The following is a 22,500-nucleotide window of genomic DNA, read 5'->3' on the forward strand; positions in this document are numbered from 1 at the left end:
GAGTAATGTGCCACGCTGGCCCTTCAGCTGAAGCTCAGCCCACGGTGCAGCCAAGCTTGCTGAGTAATAACTTGTTCTAATTACTTTTGTCCTCCTACAAGATGGGAGTGGGGAGAGAGCACTTGAATCTTGAGTTGATAGCACACATGCTGGCAAGTGAATGCCTATTATCAGATGCAGAGTCTTACACAGTGATAGTGCAGCAGCCCTTGACCACATTGGGCCTTACAAGTGGTATCTGCTGATGCAGCAGAAAGGGGTAGATAAAATGATAGAATCATCTAGGTTAGAAAAGACCTTCAAGATCATCAAGTCCAACCACCAGCTTGACCTACCGAGTCCTGTCACTAACCCATGTCCCTAAGTGCCACATAATGCATGCTGGTCCAGCAGGGGAAGGTTTCCCTGTAGGCTTTTGGGATCCATACCTCTGGGAAGCAGTGCATTGAGAGCAGGCAGAAGAGGAATAATGAACAAAGCCCCATACAAAAGCATAGCTCAGAAAGCCAACATCAGCCAGTGCTGCTCCGTGCTCCTCTCCTAAGGAAGACCAGGATTAAAGCACCAACAAGAAACTGTGGTTTCAAAAATCCCACATCATGCATCTTTCAGCTGCTGTACAAACAGGATCAAGTTATCAGAGAGCTCATCTGTGCACTTCGGGAGAGGCAGAGCCCTCCGACCCAGGATGTCACCCCTGCTTTCAACCATGAGCTCCTTTCGAGTTCCTCCAAAACTCTCACACCTGTGCACTGAAGGAAATTTTCAGAGTATTCCCTTTCAGGCTGCATAAAAAATAAATGGTATAAATTGTAGCTCAAAGCGTTAAGGTTTCGCCATCAATGCCCATCGGCCAGTACAAATATGTGGCTAATAAAAGCAACAACTGGGTATATTTTAAGTGGTAACACACTGCTTTGCAAAGTATAAAATGTCACGGTGCAGGGAAAATGAGTAATATTTTAATACTTTTGTTTCAAAAGAAAATTCTGTTTTTACCTATTTCTAGTTAAATCTTAAAGAATACTCATTAGTGAGCAGTAACTTCAAGTGGCCCTTTTCAAAGCGTCCCTCCTTGTAATGCAGACCAGCTGCCCCATTTCAATAAATCCCCACCTTTTTGCACTAAGACAGCATTTTCATTTCTACCAGCAGACAAAGTGCATGAATGAGGAGCTACACACCGGAGCTCTGCTCCTGCCTCCAGTCCTGCTCAGTGTGCTCATAGTGCTGACACAGCCCCAGTCTCTGCCCACAGCACAAGGATAAGGCAGCACCGCTACCAACCAGCTTTGCAGGAGATGGCTCCACACGACAGAGGCAAGACAGCAAGACTTTTCAATGAGTCATTGTGCATATGAATGCAAGCTGCTTAAAACTGGCAAACCAGTCAGGGTTTTAGTTGGCACATTCCTAAGTCATACCTTTGCACGTTTCGGGTGCTGTAGGAGATTTGTTTGGTGGTGCAGTGAGCAGGTTGGCTCCAAGCTTACATTTGCCATTCAAAACCTCATTTTAGGAGCAAATATTTTTGCTCTGTTTCAAAAATGTTGATTTTGAGAGCAGGTAGTAACTGTGCAAAGTGTGTAAGAGTGACTTCTTAATGACTTTGTGGACACCTGTAATGCACATAGAAACTACTATAAGCATATACATAAGAGCACTGCAGATCAGATCAGTTGAGAAACATTGACCACTACCTCATTCCTCTTAGGTTATCTTTCCATATTTCATCAGCATTAAAGGCCACAGGAAGTTTTTATTTTGGAGAGGACAGAGAACGGTCCCTCCACACACCAACCTTACTGCAATTTCTAAGTGACTTTGTGCTTTCCATTCAGGATAAAAATAAATAAGGGACTTCAATCCACCTCAACCTGCATTGTTGGAACACAATGAAAATGCAGCTTCATGCTGCTGTGATCCAGCTCTTCTGACTTGTCCTGTTAACGCAACGTACAAACCTATCTGCAGCCCCTAAATAAATCACAGAAGATGCTGTTTCCTAATTACAGAGGGATTGAGGAAGGGCAGGTTGGACCATCTGGTTGCAGTTAAACTCCAACAGGGAGGTTCTGCAAAAACTTCTGCAGATTTACGGTATGCTGGAATTGTCATTTTGATATTAACAAACTCAAAATAAAATGTGAATTCAACTGCACTCGTGCGTGTTGATAAAGCATGATTTCCAGTAGATGCCATAAATTAAGCTTGCTAACATCAATATTTCGAATCATCCTGAACTTTGGTTCAAGGTCCCAAAATGGAAAAAAAGCAAAGGACAGCTGACAGATTTTGAAATTGAGACAACGTAAATTCACGGCCTTTCCTGTTTGCAGATGATTTGCTGCTGCTGGGGAGCTGGGGCAGAGCAGGGCAGCTCTGAGGGTGCCCAGCAAGCTCCAGGACCATCAAACAGCAAACCTCAGCAAGGGGTCCCATCGTGCCAGCCCTCCCTGCACACGTACCCACGTAAGGCCCAGAACTACCACAAAGCAGTGAAACAGGGCCTCTCAGCTTCACACATGTGCCCCATAAGATTTTCCTTTTTATCACCAACATGCTCCTGTGATGTAAATGGGGATAAATCAGTGAACACTGATATAATCTGGCGCAAAACTGATTCTACAAACCAGAATTTCTTACATTGCCTTAAAAACAGAGACATTTTCCCCACGGCGCTACTGCCGTGTCCCAGTAGGCCTCGCGCAGGCGCCCCAGCAAACATATGGACACGAGAGCTCCACATCCACACCGGGAACAGCAAAACCCCCGGCCACAAGACTTTGGAAGAAAGCCATCACAAATCTCTTTGAAACCTCCAACCAACAGCACTACCAGCAGGCCGACACCAGAAACCGCGTGCAGTGGTGGTCCCCTTCAGGAACACCAAGGGCCGGGGCGCATCCCAGGCAGGCAGGCCGTGCGGCACCGACATCTCTCCTGCAGTTTTTGCTGCTTCAAGCGTAATTGCTTTTTCTCTGTAATTCCACTTAGAATTACATTGATGAGGTGTTTTCACAGCTTCGTTTTTCGACATGGCCCTAAATACCAACTCCCAAATGACTCCGGATCAAGGAATCTGCACCCTCAGTTGCTTTGCGAAGATCTTGTTACCAAAGATAACCTGCCCTAGAAAATTAATGTATTTTAATTTTGAAAGATGTAATGCAAATGTGCTCCATTATGTGAACAAAGTAAATTATAAGCTCTTCAGCTGTCTGCGTAAACCACGAACAGCAATTTCTTTAGATTTCCTTAAGTTTCTTTGTAAATGGGCAAGTTAAAAATAATATTCATTAAATTGCTTAACTGTAATAAAATAAAACTATTTGCTTACTACATACAAATTAAGTCAGTATCAAAGTACTGGTTTTCTTTTTTAGTTTGTATTAAATTATTATTGAATTATAAATATCTAATGGATGAGTCTAAACACTTACATAGCATTTTGCAAACACTAATTCACAAATGATGCAACATCTTTTCAAGGCACATATGAAAGCAGCAGCAATTAATTCTTAGAATTTTCTGGCTTCAACCTCAAAGTTGCAGTACTTTTTTTCTTTTTGCTAAGGAGTACACATTTAAGCAGTCAGCAAAACAACTGTGAAGACATAAAGTGCAATTTCATGAAGTTACTTAGCCTCTTGACTGATAACACTGCCATCACACACAGTGCACTGCTAAATGAACTGCAATTTGAATTCCCGAGATTCAAATTATTTAAACAGACATCCTGGAAGCAAGCACGGGAGAAGTCCTATCAGTGACCCCTGATGGTTTTCCAGAGACTAGACTCTGCTAAATTAATAAGCAGCCCTAAAGTAACCACCTTTTTTTGGCGGAAGTCCTTGCAGAAAGAGCTAATGGGCCAAGAGGAAACGCCTCTAAAGTGCTCAGAGACCTTCTGGCTTGCATGGGGAGCAAGAGGGACATGGGGTGGGGACACGAGTGCAGCTGCCCAGCACCTCTTAAAGAATGATTTGCTTTTCTGGAGTACCGGAAGAATATTGCAGGGATTTTAATAATTTGGTAAGTTTAACAAGTACTTATTTTCCTGGTCTAGCAGAGCAATTATTTTACATAAATCTGCAGTATCATAAAAATACTACATATGTCTCACAGCCTGCCACAAAAGAGGCTCTTCCCTAATTCCATGCCTTTCTGACTAACCCAATGAAATCAGCACAAACATGTTTATACAACATTAAGGGCTCATGTTAAGCTGAAAGCAAGCAGGAAATTTGACTTTCAGACTGACAAATGAAGAGGGTATATTCCTGTGTCAGCAACGAAGAATATGTTTGTGTACTTCACCACTGAGAAATTGTTTGTGAATCCATAAGAAATCCTGCTAGGAGAGACACTGTGATCCTCCTCCCTTAAAGGATGGTCAGAGTTAAGGTCAGAGCACCCTCAATCTGAATTTCAGATCTCGACTTTTGTTGGCTTTACTTTTGCCTTCTGCATTAAATATGAATGATATTCACTGAAACATTTGGAGCATTAATTATTGGGAAATACACATTATTTTATCGCTTGCCTCAGAACGTATAGCTTCAGTCATTGTTCACCCACGCAAAGACAATCATGAGCTCCAAGCAAAGTGCTAAAATATAAAAGGCCACATTCATTCACGTATTGGTCCAAGCTGCAGCACTATAAAGTACATCAAAAGGTGTTAATGGTTTCAATATTTATCTGCTGCAGGGAAGCACTCTAAAAAGAAGACAGAAAAAAATTCTGCTAATGGCTGTGTCTCTCCATTAAAATGAAAAGCTTAATGCATCTTATAATCAGAGGACAATTTGCAAATCATTAAGAGAAATGTAAAATTCCATTAAAATACAAATCAAGAGTCCCTCACTGGACTAATAATCTTTTTGATATTATTTTGCATTTCACTATTTCTGTTCCCAATATCCAGGCACCACAAATGATCAGTTCTTGAACACGCTATTTACCACAGCCTACTTCTTTAACGAGAGACTGAGAGAAGTATAATCTGCTATTCAGAGCAGGTACTAATGAAGAATTCCATATATTCTGAAATTTAATTAAAACCCCAAAGATTTCAAATTAGATGCAATTTGAAATGCCTGGGGCAGAAATACATGCACTTGCGTGGCAAGGGTATCACGCTGAAAGTTGATACCGTAATTGGTCTTGATGTATTTTTGTGTTGCCAGGCTGAAGCACAGAACTCATAACCATATAAAAATTCTCTGTAGATTACCTGCTCATTGAAAATGCCATCACTCAGGTAGTTCTCTACTAAATTACCATGCTACTAAAATGCACAAAGTGATTCGAAGAGAAGAGTGGCACAGCTGGTCGACGCTGCCAATGAGTTATGCATGCGTCGACGCTGCCTTTTTTCTTAGTAAAATATGCTCAGTTGAATATTAAAATATAATTGGCATTCAACCTAAGTAGCTTAAACCATTTTGTTATCTTCTTTTAAACCGATTTGGCTCCTCCACAGTTATTTTCAAGGATGCGATTCACAAACTAATGACACCATCACATTCAGCTAGATTTGTACTATTTTACATTTGTCATAAATAGGAACAATTTCTACAGCCTTCTAGGGATGTCCTTTAATACTGGCTCCTCTCAAACATCAAAGACTCAATTCATGGGGAAAAAAAGAAAGAAAAAAAAAAGAGTATGCCATTTATGTTGGTTCTTGCATATTTTATTCTGAGAAGAGCGCGGGATGCAAATTTCTAGCGAAAAGTGTATTTTTGCAGTTAAACCAGTCCTTGTTTTCCCTAGGATATACTGGTCAGCTCTCAGATTCGCAAGCTCCAAAAGAAACTACAGCAAAAGATCTTGGAAATGGGTCAGAAAGTGGCGCTCTTAGGTCAAGCAGCAAATACTTGTGGTAGAAAACGGCTTCCCCTCAAATGAACCCATCCATGTGCCCAAACGTAGAGCGTGCCATAAATACCACTATAGTTTTGTTTTCTGAAAAATATTAATAGCCTTTAGAAACAAGGTGGTTGTGACAACAGCCATCACATTAAACACTGATTACATGCATATTGATGTTATTTCCCATCCACAAGTAAAACTTGGCTGAAAGCTCATTAGGCAAAGTGGGGGGCTATTTTAACAAAACTATTTTCTTTTCTCTTGATTATACAGTTTACTAAAGAGGGTGCAAAGATTACATGGGCCTGTAAGTACGTCAAGTACGCAAACAATTCAAAGGAAGAAGGGATTAAACAAAACTTACTCCTCGTTGGGTTGCAGCGCGAGCAGGCTGCTAAGGCCTGCACGTGCAGGTAAAGGTGATAAGGACACGACTCCAGGTAGAGGAAGTCCTTTTCCACGTTACTGTTCACTTTTTCAGAATGAGGATCAACATGTGCCTTGTATTTGATGGAGGGAGGAAACAGGTGGCTTGGAACACAGTGACTTCACAAAGGAGCATCACGTGCACGTGGCTTTCACCAGGGGCAGGCTGCAGGGAAGACCTATGGGTCTTGGCACAACTGTGTGTACTGTATCCTCAGAATAACTTTTTTCTCTCTCATGCATGTGGAAAATGCCATGAAGGTTTTGAATGCAAAGAGGCTCCCAAGAGAAGCAGGCTGAGTAACACTGTTACATTGGCTTGCCCATCGCAAAAATGGTTTTTAAAACTCCCTCCTACAAAACCTCATTTAGGAATTGAAAACAAAAGTAAAAGCAATACAAAACACCACGAAGACACAATGTCTCTCCTTCTCTCTTCTCTATTACCACACAGCAAATCAACATACATCTCATAACTGGGAAGAAAAGTGAACAGCGAACTTGATAACTCCATTGTTTGGTAAGAGGCAGAGGTAGTTATTTGCCCTGTATTCTTTAGCTGCCTATCAGCCTCACAAGCTCCAGCCAGCCAGAGTGTTTTCAGACGCTGTGTATGGATTTATGTAAATTGGGCGATGTTAGAAAAGTCATTCAAAAGTAAGTGCAATTTAGTTTAAAAGGGCGAATAAAGTTACAAGACATACACAAGATCGAAGAAAATTAAAATTATGTAAAGCTCTGTAGAGCCTTATGTCTCTATAGATACATCTCATATCCACAGGCCATCACGTTAAAAATTACAGGTTAATAAAGACAGCAACATTGTGAAAATTTCATTCACTTCAGTATTTACTGTACTGCTAACACTGGGCAAATGTAATGCAATGTCTAGGAGTTAGAAGAAAACTCTGAAGTTGAAGATGCACTTAAAATGCTTCTGGCTACTTCTACTATGGGTCTAAGTTATCTTCAGCTTAATAAAAATCCATCATAGGTCAAATGCATCCTTTCCATTTCTCACCTGTTCTCACCCTTAATTCCCATTGTCTCACGTTCTCCTCAAGGCTGCAAATCACCAAAACGTGACATCACATATTTTTCTTCATTACACAAAATGCTCATGGCCACCATGCAGTGACCTCAGGATGGACAGCAGAGATCTGTCAGGCTGCCCTGGCATCTGACATTCCTGAGCATCTTCCTCCTGCTCTCCTAATCAGGTTTTTTGCCATGGCTTCTCCTCTTTCAGCCTTGGAAGCCTCAGCCCTATATCCTCTGCTTCTGGGGTTCTCAAAAAGGAGTTTTCTCACTCTCATGACTTAAAGAACTACTTTTTAACCAGCCATTTCTTTCTCGCTATATTAGAGTAGTGAACTGATATCCTATCACCCATAAACCGGCACCCAACGTTTGAAACCTTTTAGCTTTACTAGGTAGTATCTCAGTGAGGTCAATGATTGTTACAATTATTTATTAGTTTCAACATAAAGCAAGGGAAAAGAGACCTGTATTGGTCTTAATACTGCAAATGTTTTTTCTTAGTTTAGTGACTTTTACGTACTGAAAAACTATTTGGTTAAATTGCACGACAGAAAAATGTACTCTTTGGATATACTGCACACAGTAATAGGACATACTGCTCACAGTATTTAGGGGAAGTGATGCAGCTTTAATAAATACTTCTTTTTAACATAAGCATTCCGGACATATCGGACCTGATGTCTCAGAAGTCAATCAAACCAACAGCCCCAGTGTCCTTTAGAAAACTTGTTGTTTGAGCATTTCAACCACAGAAAGGAAGAAAACACTTTGGTCTTTGCTGCGTTACAGAGGGAATGCCGAATATCTGCTTTTTTATCTTAATTTTTTTTTTATCTTCATTTGCTTCATTTTATTTCCTAATAGTTTAGGATGTGCAAAAGCAGTGGAACAAAGAAGTGCTCCCACTGGCAGCGAGGTGAAGGAGCAGCGAGACGCTCTCAAGGGGAGGGTTTTCCGGCCAGGTTCTTTCTGAAGGGAGCGATCCCCCAGGCACGCCGGCCCAGCCACGGGAGCACGATTCTTTCCTGCCAGCTGGAGGACCAAGTCCCCTCCCACAGAGGTGCCCCCAAAGCTCGGGCAGCAAGCCGTTCCTTCAGCCGGCAAGCAGCGTTTCACAGCGTGCTTCACCGCCCTTTGCGGTGCCTGCACCAGGCTCGCTCGTCTGCCGTGCTGTGGTTCGCCTCTCTGAGCGAGGAGGCTCCCAGGAAATCACAGGGTAATTATTGATTACAGGCCTGGGCACGGCGCGAAGTCATCTTGAAGGGGGAATGGAGGCACCGCCGCTGTCTTTGAAGACTCGGCTCCCATTATGTATGAGGTGTTTCATCAATATCCCTTCTTGGATGAATAACATGCATTATACACGGGAAATTTCAGCTGCTAAGCTGGCTTGCAAAACTCACCTCCCTGGCCTCCATCCTCAAATTGCTCCTGCTCTGGCTTTCCGTGCTGCTTTTTCTGCCCTCGGTTGCAGGTGGAGGACCAGAGTCCTCCTCCCTCACACGGACACGGAATATGCAGCTTATGTGAAAGCAGTGTGCCCGAGCTCGACAACCAGAAAATGCCTTCACCTCGGGCCCACACCCGCAATACAGGGACAGAACCGCGTCTCTGCAAAGCAAAAGGAGCTCGTCCAGCAGTGAGGGCAGCTGGGCACGGCGTGGCATGCAAAGAGCAGAGCCCCAGGGCTGCTGCTTGTCACAGGGCAAAGGAAAACTCTTGTGTGTGTCCAATTTCCTCCGCTCTTGTTGCTCTAATAAGCCATCTGGTCTGCAAACACGGCACTGCTCCCCGCTGCAGTACCCAGTGCTGCGATGCTCGCTGTGGTCTCCAGCAGCAGGTTTGTAAGGCACAAATAAGGAAAAGCCAGGAAATTCATGATTGGCCAATTTAGCATTTCCTTTACCATTTCATGAACTCGCAAATCAAACAACTCATGCGTAGGCTTCAAAACAGTAACAAGGTCCATTGTTCTTCATCATACACAGCAGGGACTAATGACCACGGTACATTAAGAACAATTAATCACACTCCATGATAAACGTGCAGAGATTTTCCCGAGGTGTAACACCTTGAAGTCAGGCTGCAGAGAAGCAGGAAATACCTCCTCTTTCCTAGGTCGCTGAAATTCGACACTGAGCACTGGACGTGAGGCCGACTGTTGGAAATTCCAGTTTTCAATTACATTAAAATCAAATCAAAACAAAACCAACAACAACAACAAAAAAAAACCAACGCACTGCCAACAGGAAAGGAACCAGCTGCATTTGCTGGGAGCAGCCAGCTGGTACGCCGACAGCTTCTGCAGGTGTGGAGGAGGCAGCCCTCAGCTCCCAGGCTGTGCTGCAGCACTGGTGCTTCAGAGTCAAACTTAGCAGCGATGGGTTATGAGGAGGAATGCCTCATTCTGTTTTCGGAGTGCTCTTACATGCCTTTCCCCTTTTTCGAGAGTTGAAAGCACTTTGGAAAAGCGAGGACATGAGATGAGCATCTGGAGCCACATCAGAATGCAGGCTGCTGGGGCAGCAGTAATGCACATGTGAATGATAGCTGAGTTACATGTGCCGATAGTGGCATGATGACCACACTGCTCTATGTCTGCAGCACAGTGACCGCGGGAAGGGGCACGCAGGAAGAAAAGCACGCAGTGGGATCACTGCTTTGGCCAACGACATCTGCTGGAGGGCCCCTGGACTTTCTGAATTCACAAATCTCTCTTCTTCTGCTACCACTAAGTTAGTTGTTAACGTATTTATCTATGTAAGGAACTGTATCTTACTATTTGGCGCAAAAGTAACTGCAGGAAAGCGATCGCTCATTGCGAAGTGCTTCATCCTGAAAGCACTTTATATTTTTAAGAGTCCTCTTGTAAACACGCTCAGCTATGAGCATGTCCTCAGATAACGCTGCCACAGGGAAAAAAAAAAAATAAAGTTTGACCAAAGCACCGACTAAGAAGAAAGAAAACAGCCAAGCATCAGTCCTTATTGAAAAGGCATCACCCAGGGTCACAGCACAGCACTGCAGGCGGGCACAGCCTCAGGTTGCAATGGCCAGTCTGAGAGCTGCAGATGGGCAGAGACACGTGAGGAGAGGAGCCTTCCCCATGGCGGGTCCTCGTGCTCGCACTTACGTTTGCTCTGCATTTTTAAGTGCCTGGAGAAATGAACAGGCACTTTCAAATGTAAATGCGAAGAAGTAAATAAGCACCAAATCCTTAACTTCGCAGTACTGCCAACTCTCACTGACAGACAAATTGAACTGTACGTGTCTCTCCCCAAAAAGCATGCACACCTGGTGTCACCCCGAGTGCAAACAGCAGAACTACACTGGAATTTTAACATCATCCCAGCTAACAAGGAAATACTCCGGTGATAATGCAGCCACCTGGCACACGGCACTGAGCGAACATTTTGGAGATTTTGACAAACGAAATGTCATACGGTCGTATGTTCTCCCATATGTTAATTGGATGCTTCCGCTGAAACTTCTAAAAAAAAATTTTTTTTTTGAGTTGGTAAAAATGAGAATTTTGTATAAATATTCGCAGGAGACAGTGCAATGTTCAAAATGTTAAAGGCACTCAACCCCTGCCTTGTAATTTGAGTCCAAAAGACGTTGCATCGAGCGCTTTTCTTAACGTGAAATAATTAGCATAGAAGTTCACCACTAAAATAAAGGTAACTCTGAAGATCTCATACAATTTATGACTCGTCCCCTTAGAAAACAAGTCTGACGATCTGTATAAGAGCAGAACAACTGCATTTTGGTTTTGTTCTGCTCCTTGCAGCTGCCATCAGATATTTAAGAATGAGAAAGTGCATGAGCAAGAAGAAACCTATTATCTATAAGAATTTGAATAAAACCAGCAATTAGCAGCAGACACAGCTGAGTTTTGCAAATGTGTGACTGTAAGAACAGCTGCTCCTTTCCACATGTAAAACTGGCAATCTTTTTACTGACACATTTCTCCTACAATTTAAAATACAAACCTATGCACACATAACTTACTTTCACCTAGAACCACACAACAGAAGAGTACGCATAACTTGGGGTTCATGTGAAAAACAGAGCTATGGTAGCACAGGAGATACTAGCCCTTTTTTAGTCCTGTGTTACTGTGAAATCAGTTCAGTTAAAAAATAGATCATAGAATCAGCTAGGTTAGAAAAGACCTACAAGATCATCCAGTCCAACCATCCACCTACAACCAATAACCCCACTAAAACATGGCTCTCAACGCTGTATCTAAACGTCTCTTGAACACCTCCAGGGATGGTGACTCCACCACCTCCCTGGGCAGCCCGTCCCAGCACGTAACCACTCTTTCAGAAAAGTAATGTTTCCTAATGTCCAGCCTAAATCTCCCCTGGCACAACTTGAGGCCATGATGTTGCAATTTAATTCACTGGGAAATGATTATATTCACGGATCGACAAGAGGCCACCGCAAAAAGCAGACTTTTGTTTTTATTGTGTTGGCTTTTTTCTCAGTTTTGTTTTGATGTTTTTAATCCTGTGGCCTACTTCATTTCATGTGATTGACTTCTGTTACGAGGCCTTCAAGAAAACACCAGTGAATGGGAAACAGTAAGGAGGAGCTTTTCTTGGATCACGTCTCCCTCTAAATACATGAGCATCCTAACTACTTTGTAACAGCACTTGCTGTCTACAGATGTCCAAATCAGACAACACAGGTGCCCAGAGCTGCGGGTGCCCCATCCCCGGAGGTGGCCGCCATGATGGATGCACTGCTGTGGGCAGCCAGCCCACGATAGGGGAAGAGCCGGGGGCTCTGTACGTGCTCCCAACCTGACTACTCCATGACTACAGCTACCACGAGCCGGGCACTGACCTTGCTGCAGCATGGGGTGGTGGAAGGGCGGCAGGGGCAGCTGCCCCATCCTGCTGGGCTCGCAGAAGTAGGCGCTCAGCCAGGCCACACACTGCTGCAGAGGCTCCGGCATGGCGGCCGCACCGCCACACAGCTCACAGCGCAACGGGGCCTCCGTCCTGCGGGCAGAGATGTCAGACTGTCAATGACGAAAGCAAGCATTCATACTCTTTACAGTAGCAGAAGACTGAATAGTCTCAAAAACATTCAGTCCCGAGGCACAGGCTCAAAAACTTTTTCTTCTCTGACGAAAGCAAGGAGAGTCATAAGAGCAGGCACGAAACTTCATCCACGTCACCTCTCCATACGCCGCGGGGACATGAGGTCGCTCAGACCTGTCAGAAGAAAATAAAGGATGGGCGAGAAGGAAAGACCACTCCTAAACGGGAAACCTCAGGGAGCAACAGGAGGAAACCAGCCCGGCCCGTTGGAGGACACGTCCCGGGTCTCCCTGGGATGGAGAGAGGCTCCTCCACGCACCCGCGGGCACGGTGCGGCCCCCAGAGCCCTGCCGGGGAAGGAAGAAGAGGAAGCAGGTTTCTGCAGAGCCAGCGCTTTCCTCTTCCGCGACTCCTTCCAGCGACGTTGGCAGGTTTCTGCTTTCCTCCTCTTATTGAATTGGAAGGAAGCAATTGAGAACTCATTTGATTTTCAATGGCAGCTCATGCTTTCAGGATGCTGAAGAGCAAAGCAAACGAACAGAAAGCACCCGCAAATGAAAATGTCCTTTTTCTCTAGCTGCTTTTTTCTTCTTTTTCTACAGAAGAGCAATGCCTGTATGAGAGCGCTGACAACGTGAACACCACATCTGCAAATATTCAGCCCCGCTCCCCGAGCTGTAAGCCCTGGGTTAGGCACAGCAGTGGTGGGGAGGAGGTCATGGCGATCTCCTGCTGCTCCACGAGACCTCTCAGAACCACAGGGGCTGGTTTCAGCACACCTGTAACCAAACAGCCCAGTAGCATGAAACCACCGGGAGAGTGATACGGAGTCAACACCAAGAGCAGTTGCCAGACCAGCAAGCCCTGCCAGCAACCTCGTACCTGGATCTGACAAACCTCAGCAACACCATCCTGATACTGCAGCTTTTACCCCAGCTGGAAATGCATCCAGAGCCCAGAACAACGAGTTCTCAGCTGTGTGCTGGTTAGACTCAACAGAACTGCCTGCTGCAATAGGTTGTACGGGCCACAACGGAGCAGAAAGGAGAGAAAACTGTAGAAATACCAAAATACATGAGGGACAGCACAAGAAAACCATAGCAATTCTGCCATACAGTTGTGGGGAAAAAGTAAAATCAATTCACTGGTACGCTCGAGATGTGCAGCAATGGAGAGAAAATATTTTGTCAGTTACCTCCTAGCAGAAAGCCTGAGAAAATGAACTGCATCATGTACCAGTAATGGCATAAAAGACACCAGGCCCGCTTTTGCCACAAGGCACCTTTACAAAAAGACCCAGCGCCTTCAAATGCTTGATCCACAAAAGCTGTCGGAGCCGAACACACCAGGACACTCGTGTAATCAGGCAGCCACCCCGGCCCTGCCTCCGGATAGGACAAATGATGTGCAGGAGGGAGCTTACTCTCAGAAGCAGAACCCTCACTCTCGTCTGGTGCGTGATCAAACGCCCCTGCAATTTCCCCCAGCCCCAATTCATTTTCTGATTAACTGTTAACCACTGAAGGCCACATAATTACTGATTAGAAAGTGGCAGAGAAGAAGAGGGACATAGAGGTGGACAATTAAAATTCTCCAGCAGCAGGAGAATAGGACGAGCTGATGGCTTGGGGTGGAAGAAAAAGGAAAATGAAGAACCAGCTTTGGATCCAGTTTGCTAGAAATCAAGTGCAGTCCTCTATCTCTTTCCATTTATTTACCAAACTACTCACAGCTTGTAATTTTTTTTTTTTTTTTGGAGGAAAAGGGGAAAGGGAGAAACTATTATCAATTTGCATTATGAAACTGATCTCTATTTTGTTTCCTTGCTATTTAATAATCTCTTTGCTGAGAATAAAAGGTGTGAAAATCTGCGCATAAACATTTCCAGATAAATATCTGTATGACACAGACCTCAAGCCAAGCTCTCGGCACCAAGGATCATCAGCGATTCCACACACACACAGTGCACAGCAGAATAGGGCTCAGTTTTACTGTGGATTGTTAGAGCTACGACAATATCATAACTACAGAATATAATACTGCCTTCGAAATCACCAAGAGAAGTTGGGAGACTTTTCTGCTCCATTTATCCAGAAGAGCATAGAAAGCACTCAGAACTACAGTAACCTTATGGTTTTCACATCATCTTGCTTCACATACTCGGGAGCCTGGAAATGATTTGGGCTATAACGCTGCCGTAAAACCAAAGGAACACGTCCCCTCGCCGCTCCGCAGCAGCAGCCCCCAAGCAGGATGCCAGCTGTGCCCAGCAATGCAGCCCGCGGGGTCTGCCCACCCCCCTGCTCCGAGCAGAAGCCACTGGTCCCCAGGGCGCTCCCGCGTCGCTGCTGGACACCTCCGTGTCCTTGCCGTGGGGCTGTTCTCCCACCACTTGGCTGTTTCCACATCTCCCATCTCTGCTTGCTGCCGTGGTCGTGGAAAGCAAAGCTCTGCAAGAAGAGGTGGTGCTTTCTAAGAACGCATTGATTGCTTTTCCTGTAGAATACAAAGTCGATTCACCAACATAGGTGCCGAGAGGCTCGCGCTGGCAGAAATATAAAAAAATATTCATCTTAATTTTGCTTGGCTAGAAATGCTAACAACCATTCCTGGGAGTTTGACAACATTAATAAAGAAGAAGACAGAACATAACTAATGCATAGGCATCTCTTACTGGCCCTCCTCCTCCTCCTCCTCCCGAAGTTGCATGGCACTACTCCTTCTGCAAACTACCTCGTCATTAAAAATTCAACTTAAAACACCAGCTGCCTCTAAAAGCCTTTTCTGAGGCTTCAAAGCCACACTTTGGTCCGACTAAACCACACGTACATTTCAAAAAGCAAGGCTAAAGCGGTCTCAAAACATTCATGAGAAGAAAAGGAGAGTAGATTAGGTTACGGGAAACCGTTCCCCCTCTGCTCAGCGTCCAGCTTCCTTGCAAGGTTTCTCAGTGCCCCATTCCACACATTAATTGTTATCATATCAAACATGGAGATGGACAGGAGAAAGTTAGTTGGCTGAGACTAGAGGCAAATAGCCACCTAGCACTTACATGAACCACCTGTGCCTAACCTCCAGCAACAAACAGGGACAAGGAGTCTCCTGGCCAGGTCCTTGCCGTGGTGATGCCCCGTGGGAGGGACGTGCCCCCACCAGCACGCAGAGGGATGGCCGCGTGCTCCCTGATTTGCTATGGAAAGCCAAAGCCTTAAACCCATCATTCAACATGAGGTTATTCGGTTTTACATGGGAAAAGAAAACAAGCACGTTTCACCTGAAAAAGCAAAAAGATAAACAGAAGCGATAGGAAATCCAGCTGGTTCCAGAATGCCATTATCTTTTGTTAAAAAGCACCAGCACCATTTTTGCAAGGCGGCTAGAATAACGAGAAGCATTTACTTAAAACGCAGCAGTGTTCTTTAAATCACTCCCACTTCCAAGGGAGCCTGTCCTCTCTGGCTGCTGCCCGCCATCTCACAACATCCCAATTCCTCTCGTATTTTTACCCGGTCACTGAGTCATTAATGCTTTTTTTTTTTTTTAAAGTTGCTTTTTGTTTTTAGACTTTCTGTTGCTGGTAAGTGGCCATTCAGCTGCAGATGACTGACTCCTCTACACGGCTTTCCTACGCGATGCTTAATTAAAACAACATAGCCCTCAAATAGAAAAAGCGTGCTTGTTTGAAGACATAGAAAGCAGATATTTAAAAGTAAGAATGAAGATGATTGCTATGTTTTCCTGATGCTTCGGCTCTCTCTCGGGATGGCTCTTGCTGCTGCAGATCCCCACGCTGAGCGCTGGCTCGTGGTGGTGATGTCCAAGAGCACAGCTGTAGCAAAGGGGGAGAAACTCAGCAACGTCACCTGCTTCAGTGTAGCAGACTCCTTCCAAACCATTTGCCAAGACTCGGAAGTTTCTAACATGCTTCCAAAATAATCATGTAAGCAGCAAATTGGCTTCAGTATCATTCTCAATAGGGTATCTGTCAGGAAAACCAGAGAAATGCCGTGTCTCACGACGAAGAGCCTCAGCGGGCAGCCATCTCCTACACTGCTGGGATTCTAATTATTCCTTTTATTTCTGAGCATCTTTTTGCCTTCATCAGATCTCCGTAGCATGTAACTGAAACATTACAAGATATTCTCTTTCTTACAAATCACGCAACTCAAAGTATATGTCATAACAGCTCTGCTGGCAGTTTCCTGAAGGGGAAGCTAGGAAAATGCTACGACACTGTTGTATCAGCACCTGCAATGTATGCATATATTTATTTGTGCATTTACATAAATAAAAGTTACGTACGTATCCGTTATAATGGATGGGTTGAACACAGCAGACGATGCAGCGTCGCCTCCCACACCTGAACGCTTTATCCATCGATGCCCACCTCACCCTCTAGTGGTTTGCCTAAGAAGTCTGTGAAGTGCTACAGATGCTGAGCTAATGAAGATTCCCCTTTATTTCAATTCATTTAAAATACAAAATAAAAAAGCTCCCCAACTAACACAAGAATTGCAGCTCCCTGTGCAGCTAGACTGCACTCAGCGAAGGGCCACTGGCACAGACGGGCAGGCTCGGATAATTGCATTATTATATTACTATAACTACAACACTTCCACTCAGATAACAGCAGGGATAAAGATGTAAAATAAACAAAAAATAAGAAGCAGAAAAAGGACATGGAGCATCTGGTTTTACCCAACCTCCTATCACAGATATCTGGGTTTTTGCCAGGCTGCTACAAACTAAGCTTTATTTTGACACCGAGGTACACATGGCACTGAAGATTGTAGGGCTTGCAATGATCTGTTATATTCAGGAATGTAAAAATAATGGTACTTGGACACTCAGACACATGTCATTTAATTCTGTACTTTTTAAGGACATCCCTAATTCCTGTCACTATTCCCTGAACAAAGACCACAAGCAATTTTCTTCATTAGCTTCATACTACGCAGTAAAATCTAAATGTATTGGCCCTAATTAAGAGAGTGTTGGCTCTAGAAATTGTGAGCACATGTATAAGGGCAGCACACCACTCAGCATCCCCAGTCTGAAAATGAGCCGCAGGTTGGGGTACCCAGGACAGATTACTGTCAGCAGGACCTGTGTATTCTCACACTGCATTGGTCACAGAATTTCTTAGAGGCTTTTACATGACAAAGGTCCAAAAGTTACCAGGCCGCACCCAATAAGGATGAAAAATTCTCTGCTAGAAAATGCATTGATAAAGAAGAAGAAACAGAGTGAAGAAGTACAACTGCAAGAAAAAAAACCAAACAACAACCCTCATCTGTATCTTGTATGGCAACGTTACCAAATCCGTTTTTCTTTCCTCAAAATTCCCCCAAAAAAGTAACAACAAAAGGGAAGAGATTACAGAAACCTTCCCCAAGCAGCCTGACCATGAGAGACCCCAGGGTTTGCTGGACCAACCTGTCTGGGGCCGTGGGGACCAGACCTCAGTTGCTGCCCCAGTGGTCATGGAGGCACAAAGCAGGCAGGCACCTCCTGAACACGCATCAGGTTCCTGGAGCTGACCTCACAGAAGGAATTCTCTGATACAATGCTATGAATCCATCAATCTACCCATGGCTGGAGAAGAAAACATTTTTGGAAATACTGCCCAATTACAGCAGAATTCTGTCATCACCTCAGGGAATTGTTCTGGATGGAGATGTAAGGTCACGAGAGAAACGAAACAACCTGAGGAGCATCCAACAGGACCAGCCGAGTGTCCAAGGGATTCAAGACCAGTGAGAAACAGGGCTCCTTTGGTCATCAGGGGAAACTCCCCAGGGCATTTTTTCCACATTGCAGCCCCAAAACCACACAAGCCCATGCCTACGAACCCGTGCCCTGCTCCCTTGTGCTTCTCATGCAGACATACCGCCCTCAGCCATGCTGCAGCCCTGGTCAGTGCTATCCCCAGCTCAGGAGAGCTCCTGGCCCTGAGTGCTGTGGGTTACCTCTGCCCTCAGCACCAGCAGCTGGGGCAGTCAGGGACACCCAGCTTCCACAGCTCATTTGGACACGGTCCTCAATCACTCTGCAGACCCCCTAGAATCCGAGCAGTAGCTCTTCTGTCAGTAAATACATATGAGAGGCACACGTAATTTAAAAGTTTATGTACTTCACAGCTGCGTCAATAGCATTTCCTTTTTTTATTTTGCAAATGATTAAAGCTGATTCTACACTCTAGCCTCATGCACACGAAGCCAACAGGAATCAGGCCTGCACAAAGAACTGCCGTGCCTGAAAACCAAAGGCTGTCTCACTGTGCTCCTCAGACCTACACATCTCCGTGGGAGCATGTGGACAGTTGTCTTTCCAAATGGTTTTCCTCATAGAGGAATAGCCGGTGTGTTACTTTCCCAAATGCAATAATCGGTAATAATTAGAACACAAACATTAACATTAAAATGAGGCTCTGTCATGTGGCATTATTCTTCATGTAACATACATACATTTAGCTGGCATCTTCAATGAAGCCTTCCTTGCGGAAATGAATAAAAATGTATTTTATCAACATCTAAACATCATTTAAATAGTCTTCCTTTGATAGATGACGACTAAAGCCACCCCAAAACTGTGGATGGATTATCTGGTCTCTAATGACTCCAAAACAATTACAGGATGCAGAGCAATCTCGTTAAATTTTATTCAAAAGCTTACTACACTCGTGTTTTCTCTTATTTTTCTATCAATGAAACCCATGAGGTTTAAGAACAATTCATTATGTATGAGACCCAACTTACAGTGCTTGACTGTTGATTAATAGGAAAGTTTGCTGTATGTACATTTGCAACATTAGATGCATACAATATGCTAACTTATTCTTTCACTGAAGCTAATTATTTACAAAAATGACTACTTGAGACTACAATTTATTAAATGCATGCATCCAGTCTCAATTTGGCCCCAAAAGACGGTCTGGAATGAAGATCTTTTACTTGATGTGACAACTTCTAGAAACAGTGTTATTAATATTGTAAATGTGGCAAATAAAGAGTTCAAATAGCCATATGTCTGCCTTGCATTTTTTTTCCCCACAACCGAATCAACGAACAAAGCAGCCTTTTAAAGCTTGAAATTCACGGGGAAGCACATTCTTACATCGTTTAATTTAGCTTCTTATCACTGCAGTGTCTGTATGACAGCAGTCACAGATTAAAAAAAAGGAGGAGAGCTGCCACGAACAGAAAACACACTGCAGTTCTTGTTGAAACGCCCCTTCCACGCTTCCTTTTAAGATGTACTGAGAAGAAATCGGTGCACTCATGGAAGAGGGTAAGAACTTACAACTCATTAAGACTTATTCGTTTCCGTACAACCTTTGCGATGTTTTCTCCATTCTACGTTTTTATGTATTCTTAAGGATTGAAATTCTTCTGGATACTTCTCATCCTGAAGCAGCAGCACCTGCACACACGTCTCAAACACACAGATGTACAAACGGAGCAGTATTCTGCAATTAATGATGCTACATGTAGGTACCACATGGAGGGTGTCTGTGAAGGCAGTGTCTGTGGCTGCGGCCAGCCGTGATGCTTGGGAAGGTGCTGCCTGCTTATTCTTGTGCTCTGAGTACGTACCAGCAAACACTTTAAAGAAGGGAGTGGGACTCCTGTCTTCACATGCCAAGATAAGGAAAATCAATGTCAATACCCCAAAGACTCAAATGATAGCACTGAAGGTCATTAAATGCTACTCACTGCCCTGTACCATTAAAGTTTTGATTGGAATCCTATATAGAGAGACACAGATTTCAAACAAGATCTTGCCCTGGGACACAGCATTGTGAGACCGTGGAGGAAACAAAACAATCAGCGAGAGGTGGACTTCTCCGGGAGCACAAGGAGCAGGCTCAAGGAAGACAACACTGTGTGGTCTTGGCTTATTTTTGCCTGAACATATTTATCGTGTTTCCAGAGAAGTACATCTCATTACGGACAAAGATCTCTGTTGAAACAATCGTAAAGTGCAAAGACAACCACAAAAAAACCTATGATTCTTCATCCACCTCAGTGTTCTGCCCTGCATTCCAATGCCCAAAGCCCTACTTCATCGCCCACTCGATGCCAGCACCCCTTCCTCTCCTTACATTGACCAGCCTCAATTCTCTGCCCTTTTCTCCGGCTGCCCCAACCCATCCTGCTGCCTGTCCCAGCTCACCCCACTGCACTGGCTCTGAGGGAAACATTCTCTGACTGCTCTTCTCTACACGGGACGTTGCGGTCCACCACCAAGTAGGCTGCCCACTCAACTACTGCTCCTTTTTTTTTTTTTTTTCCCCCAGGTAAATAATTTCCAGACTAATTCCTGTTATCTCCAGATTTCATTTGGTATAGTTTTATTTCACAGCAGCAGAAGTCGTGGAGACAGGTCAGGAAAAACACAGCTCTGTGAAGCTGCACAGCCTTTGGGCTCAGCCCCAGCCCAGGCGCCAACGAGACCTGCTCCCCTCGAAGGGAACAGTTTTATTCCGGATGTGATGCAGAATGGATGGATGGGAAACCAGAGCTCTGGGAACAAAACAAGAGCAAATCAAACTGGTGGCATAATACACTCAGTGCTGTCCCAGGGCAGCCAGAAAAACAGCAACTGCGGGAGAAAACACCACTCTGCTCCTCCTTCCTGGAGACTGAGCATCGGCAAAGGACTAAGCTATTAACAAATGAACAGCCTCCAACGGCCCAGCAGCATGGCCATACCTGCAGACCAAAAATATTCCTAATATCAGAGGAATATATATGTATATATATCTCCTAATTCAGCTTCTTCATACATCCTTCTGTTTCTGAATGGGGTCAGTGCCGAACAACTAGAAGATCTGTCTGCGTAAAGAAAGTTCTCTATGCACTGTTTCACAGGAAAGGACCAACCTGTTCTGGATTGAGGACGGGGGGAAATCAAACGCAGGCCGCAGCCCCTCACCTAGCAACAACCTAGCAGCTATTTCATGGGAAATGCTTTAAGGACAGAAGCAAACACTCCGCAAAGCTGTAAGAAGCAGCAGGCTCTCACCCGAGATGTTAGGCAACATTAAGCATAGGTGATATCATCAGTTCTATCTATAATTAGGTTAAAAGAAAGTCAGTTAATTTTAGCGCTTACAAGAAATTGTTACAAAACAGTTTTTTCTTATATAAAAGAATTCTCCCTTCAAGCTCCCGAGGTCGGTTTTATCGCAGGCAATTAGCTGTGCTGGGGCTGGCTGCAGGGACCGTGCACTGCCCTGCTGCTGCAGCACCCCAGGCAGCTCCAGGGCGCCGGGCTCCGACCTGCAGAGCACGTGGGGAAATGGCAGGAAGGAAAGTCAAGGCTGAATGAGTGGAACCGGACTCTGGAGGTGTGCTAGTGCATGAATTCAAGATGAGAGCGAGCACCAAGAATTAGCAGCAGCAGCAGCTGCAGATACACCGTCCTTTTAACATGAATTAAGATACAGATGAATCAGGAACCTCTTAAGAACTGAACTCAGAAGGCCATTGTTCCAACCACCACCTCACTGCAGGTCGCAGTCCGGCCTCGGAGCATCTCTTATTGGACAGGGTGAGCCCAGGACCTGGTGAGCACACTGCTGCCACTAAAGGGGATGTGCTGTCCCTAAAGCCCATTGTGACACTTAATGAAAATCTGGGTTCCCAACAGGTGCTTAGCATCCAAGCTTGATGTTGTCTTTGACTGAGCATAGGACACTGACACACGCCAATTAAAATAGCACGGTTCATAAATACACCCTCTCTTTCTGCAAAGCGTTTCTCCAGGGCTTTGAGACTTTCCCTCCCTTGCACAGGCAGGATCTTTCCTAAAAGAGCACTACCCAACAAACAAGCTGCTTTGCTCCTTGCCCATTTGCAACTCTTGCAAATTGCCTCAAAACCAAACTAACGCGGGAACAATACCCCACAACAGCAGGAAAACCAAAATAAAGTAAAACAGGAGGAGCATTTTCCTTCATTCTCACAGTCATTTTTGAGAACTTCTGAAGGAGAAGTTTGCAAGATCCAGCAACGCCAAGATCACCTGTTGGAGCCTGGAGCGACCACAGAGCACTGCAGCCTCACGCTCTGTGCAAAACCTCTGTGTGCAGGGC

General features: G+C 44.6%; 1 protein-coding gene across 7 annotated transcripts in view; it reads right to left on the bottom strand.

Moving 5' to 3' along the window:
- MGMT (O-6-methylguanine-DNA methyltransferase) overlaps positions 1-22,500 on the bottom strand; it is a 173,864-nt gene that overhangs the window by 47,404 nt on the left and 103,960 nt on the right. For 6 of the 7 annotated variants that reach the window (XR_002439081.1, XR_002439082.1, XM_021397716.1 and 3 more), the window contains exon 4: positions 12,202-12,359. The exons of the other annotated variant lie outside the window; for it this stretch is intronic. Coding sequence is in view for 4 of the 6 variants with exons in the window: in XM_021397716.1 (XP_021253391.1) it covers positions 12,202-12,359 (158 nt within the window). In the remaining 2 variants the exon portion in view is untranslated. The remainder of the gene's footprint in view (positions 1-12,201; positions 12,360-22,500) is intronic. 7 annotated transcript variants of the gene reach the window in all.

This window comes from Numida meleagris, chromosome 5, assembly GCF_002078875.1.
Source record: "Numida meleagris isolate 19003 breed g44 Domestic line chromosome 5, NumMel1.0, whole genome shotgun sequence".
Classification (NCBI taxonomy): Eukaryota; Metazoa; Chordata; class Aves; order Galliformes; family Numididae; genus Numida; species Numida meleagris.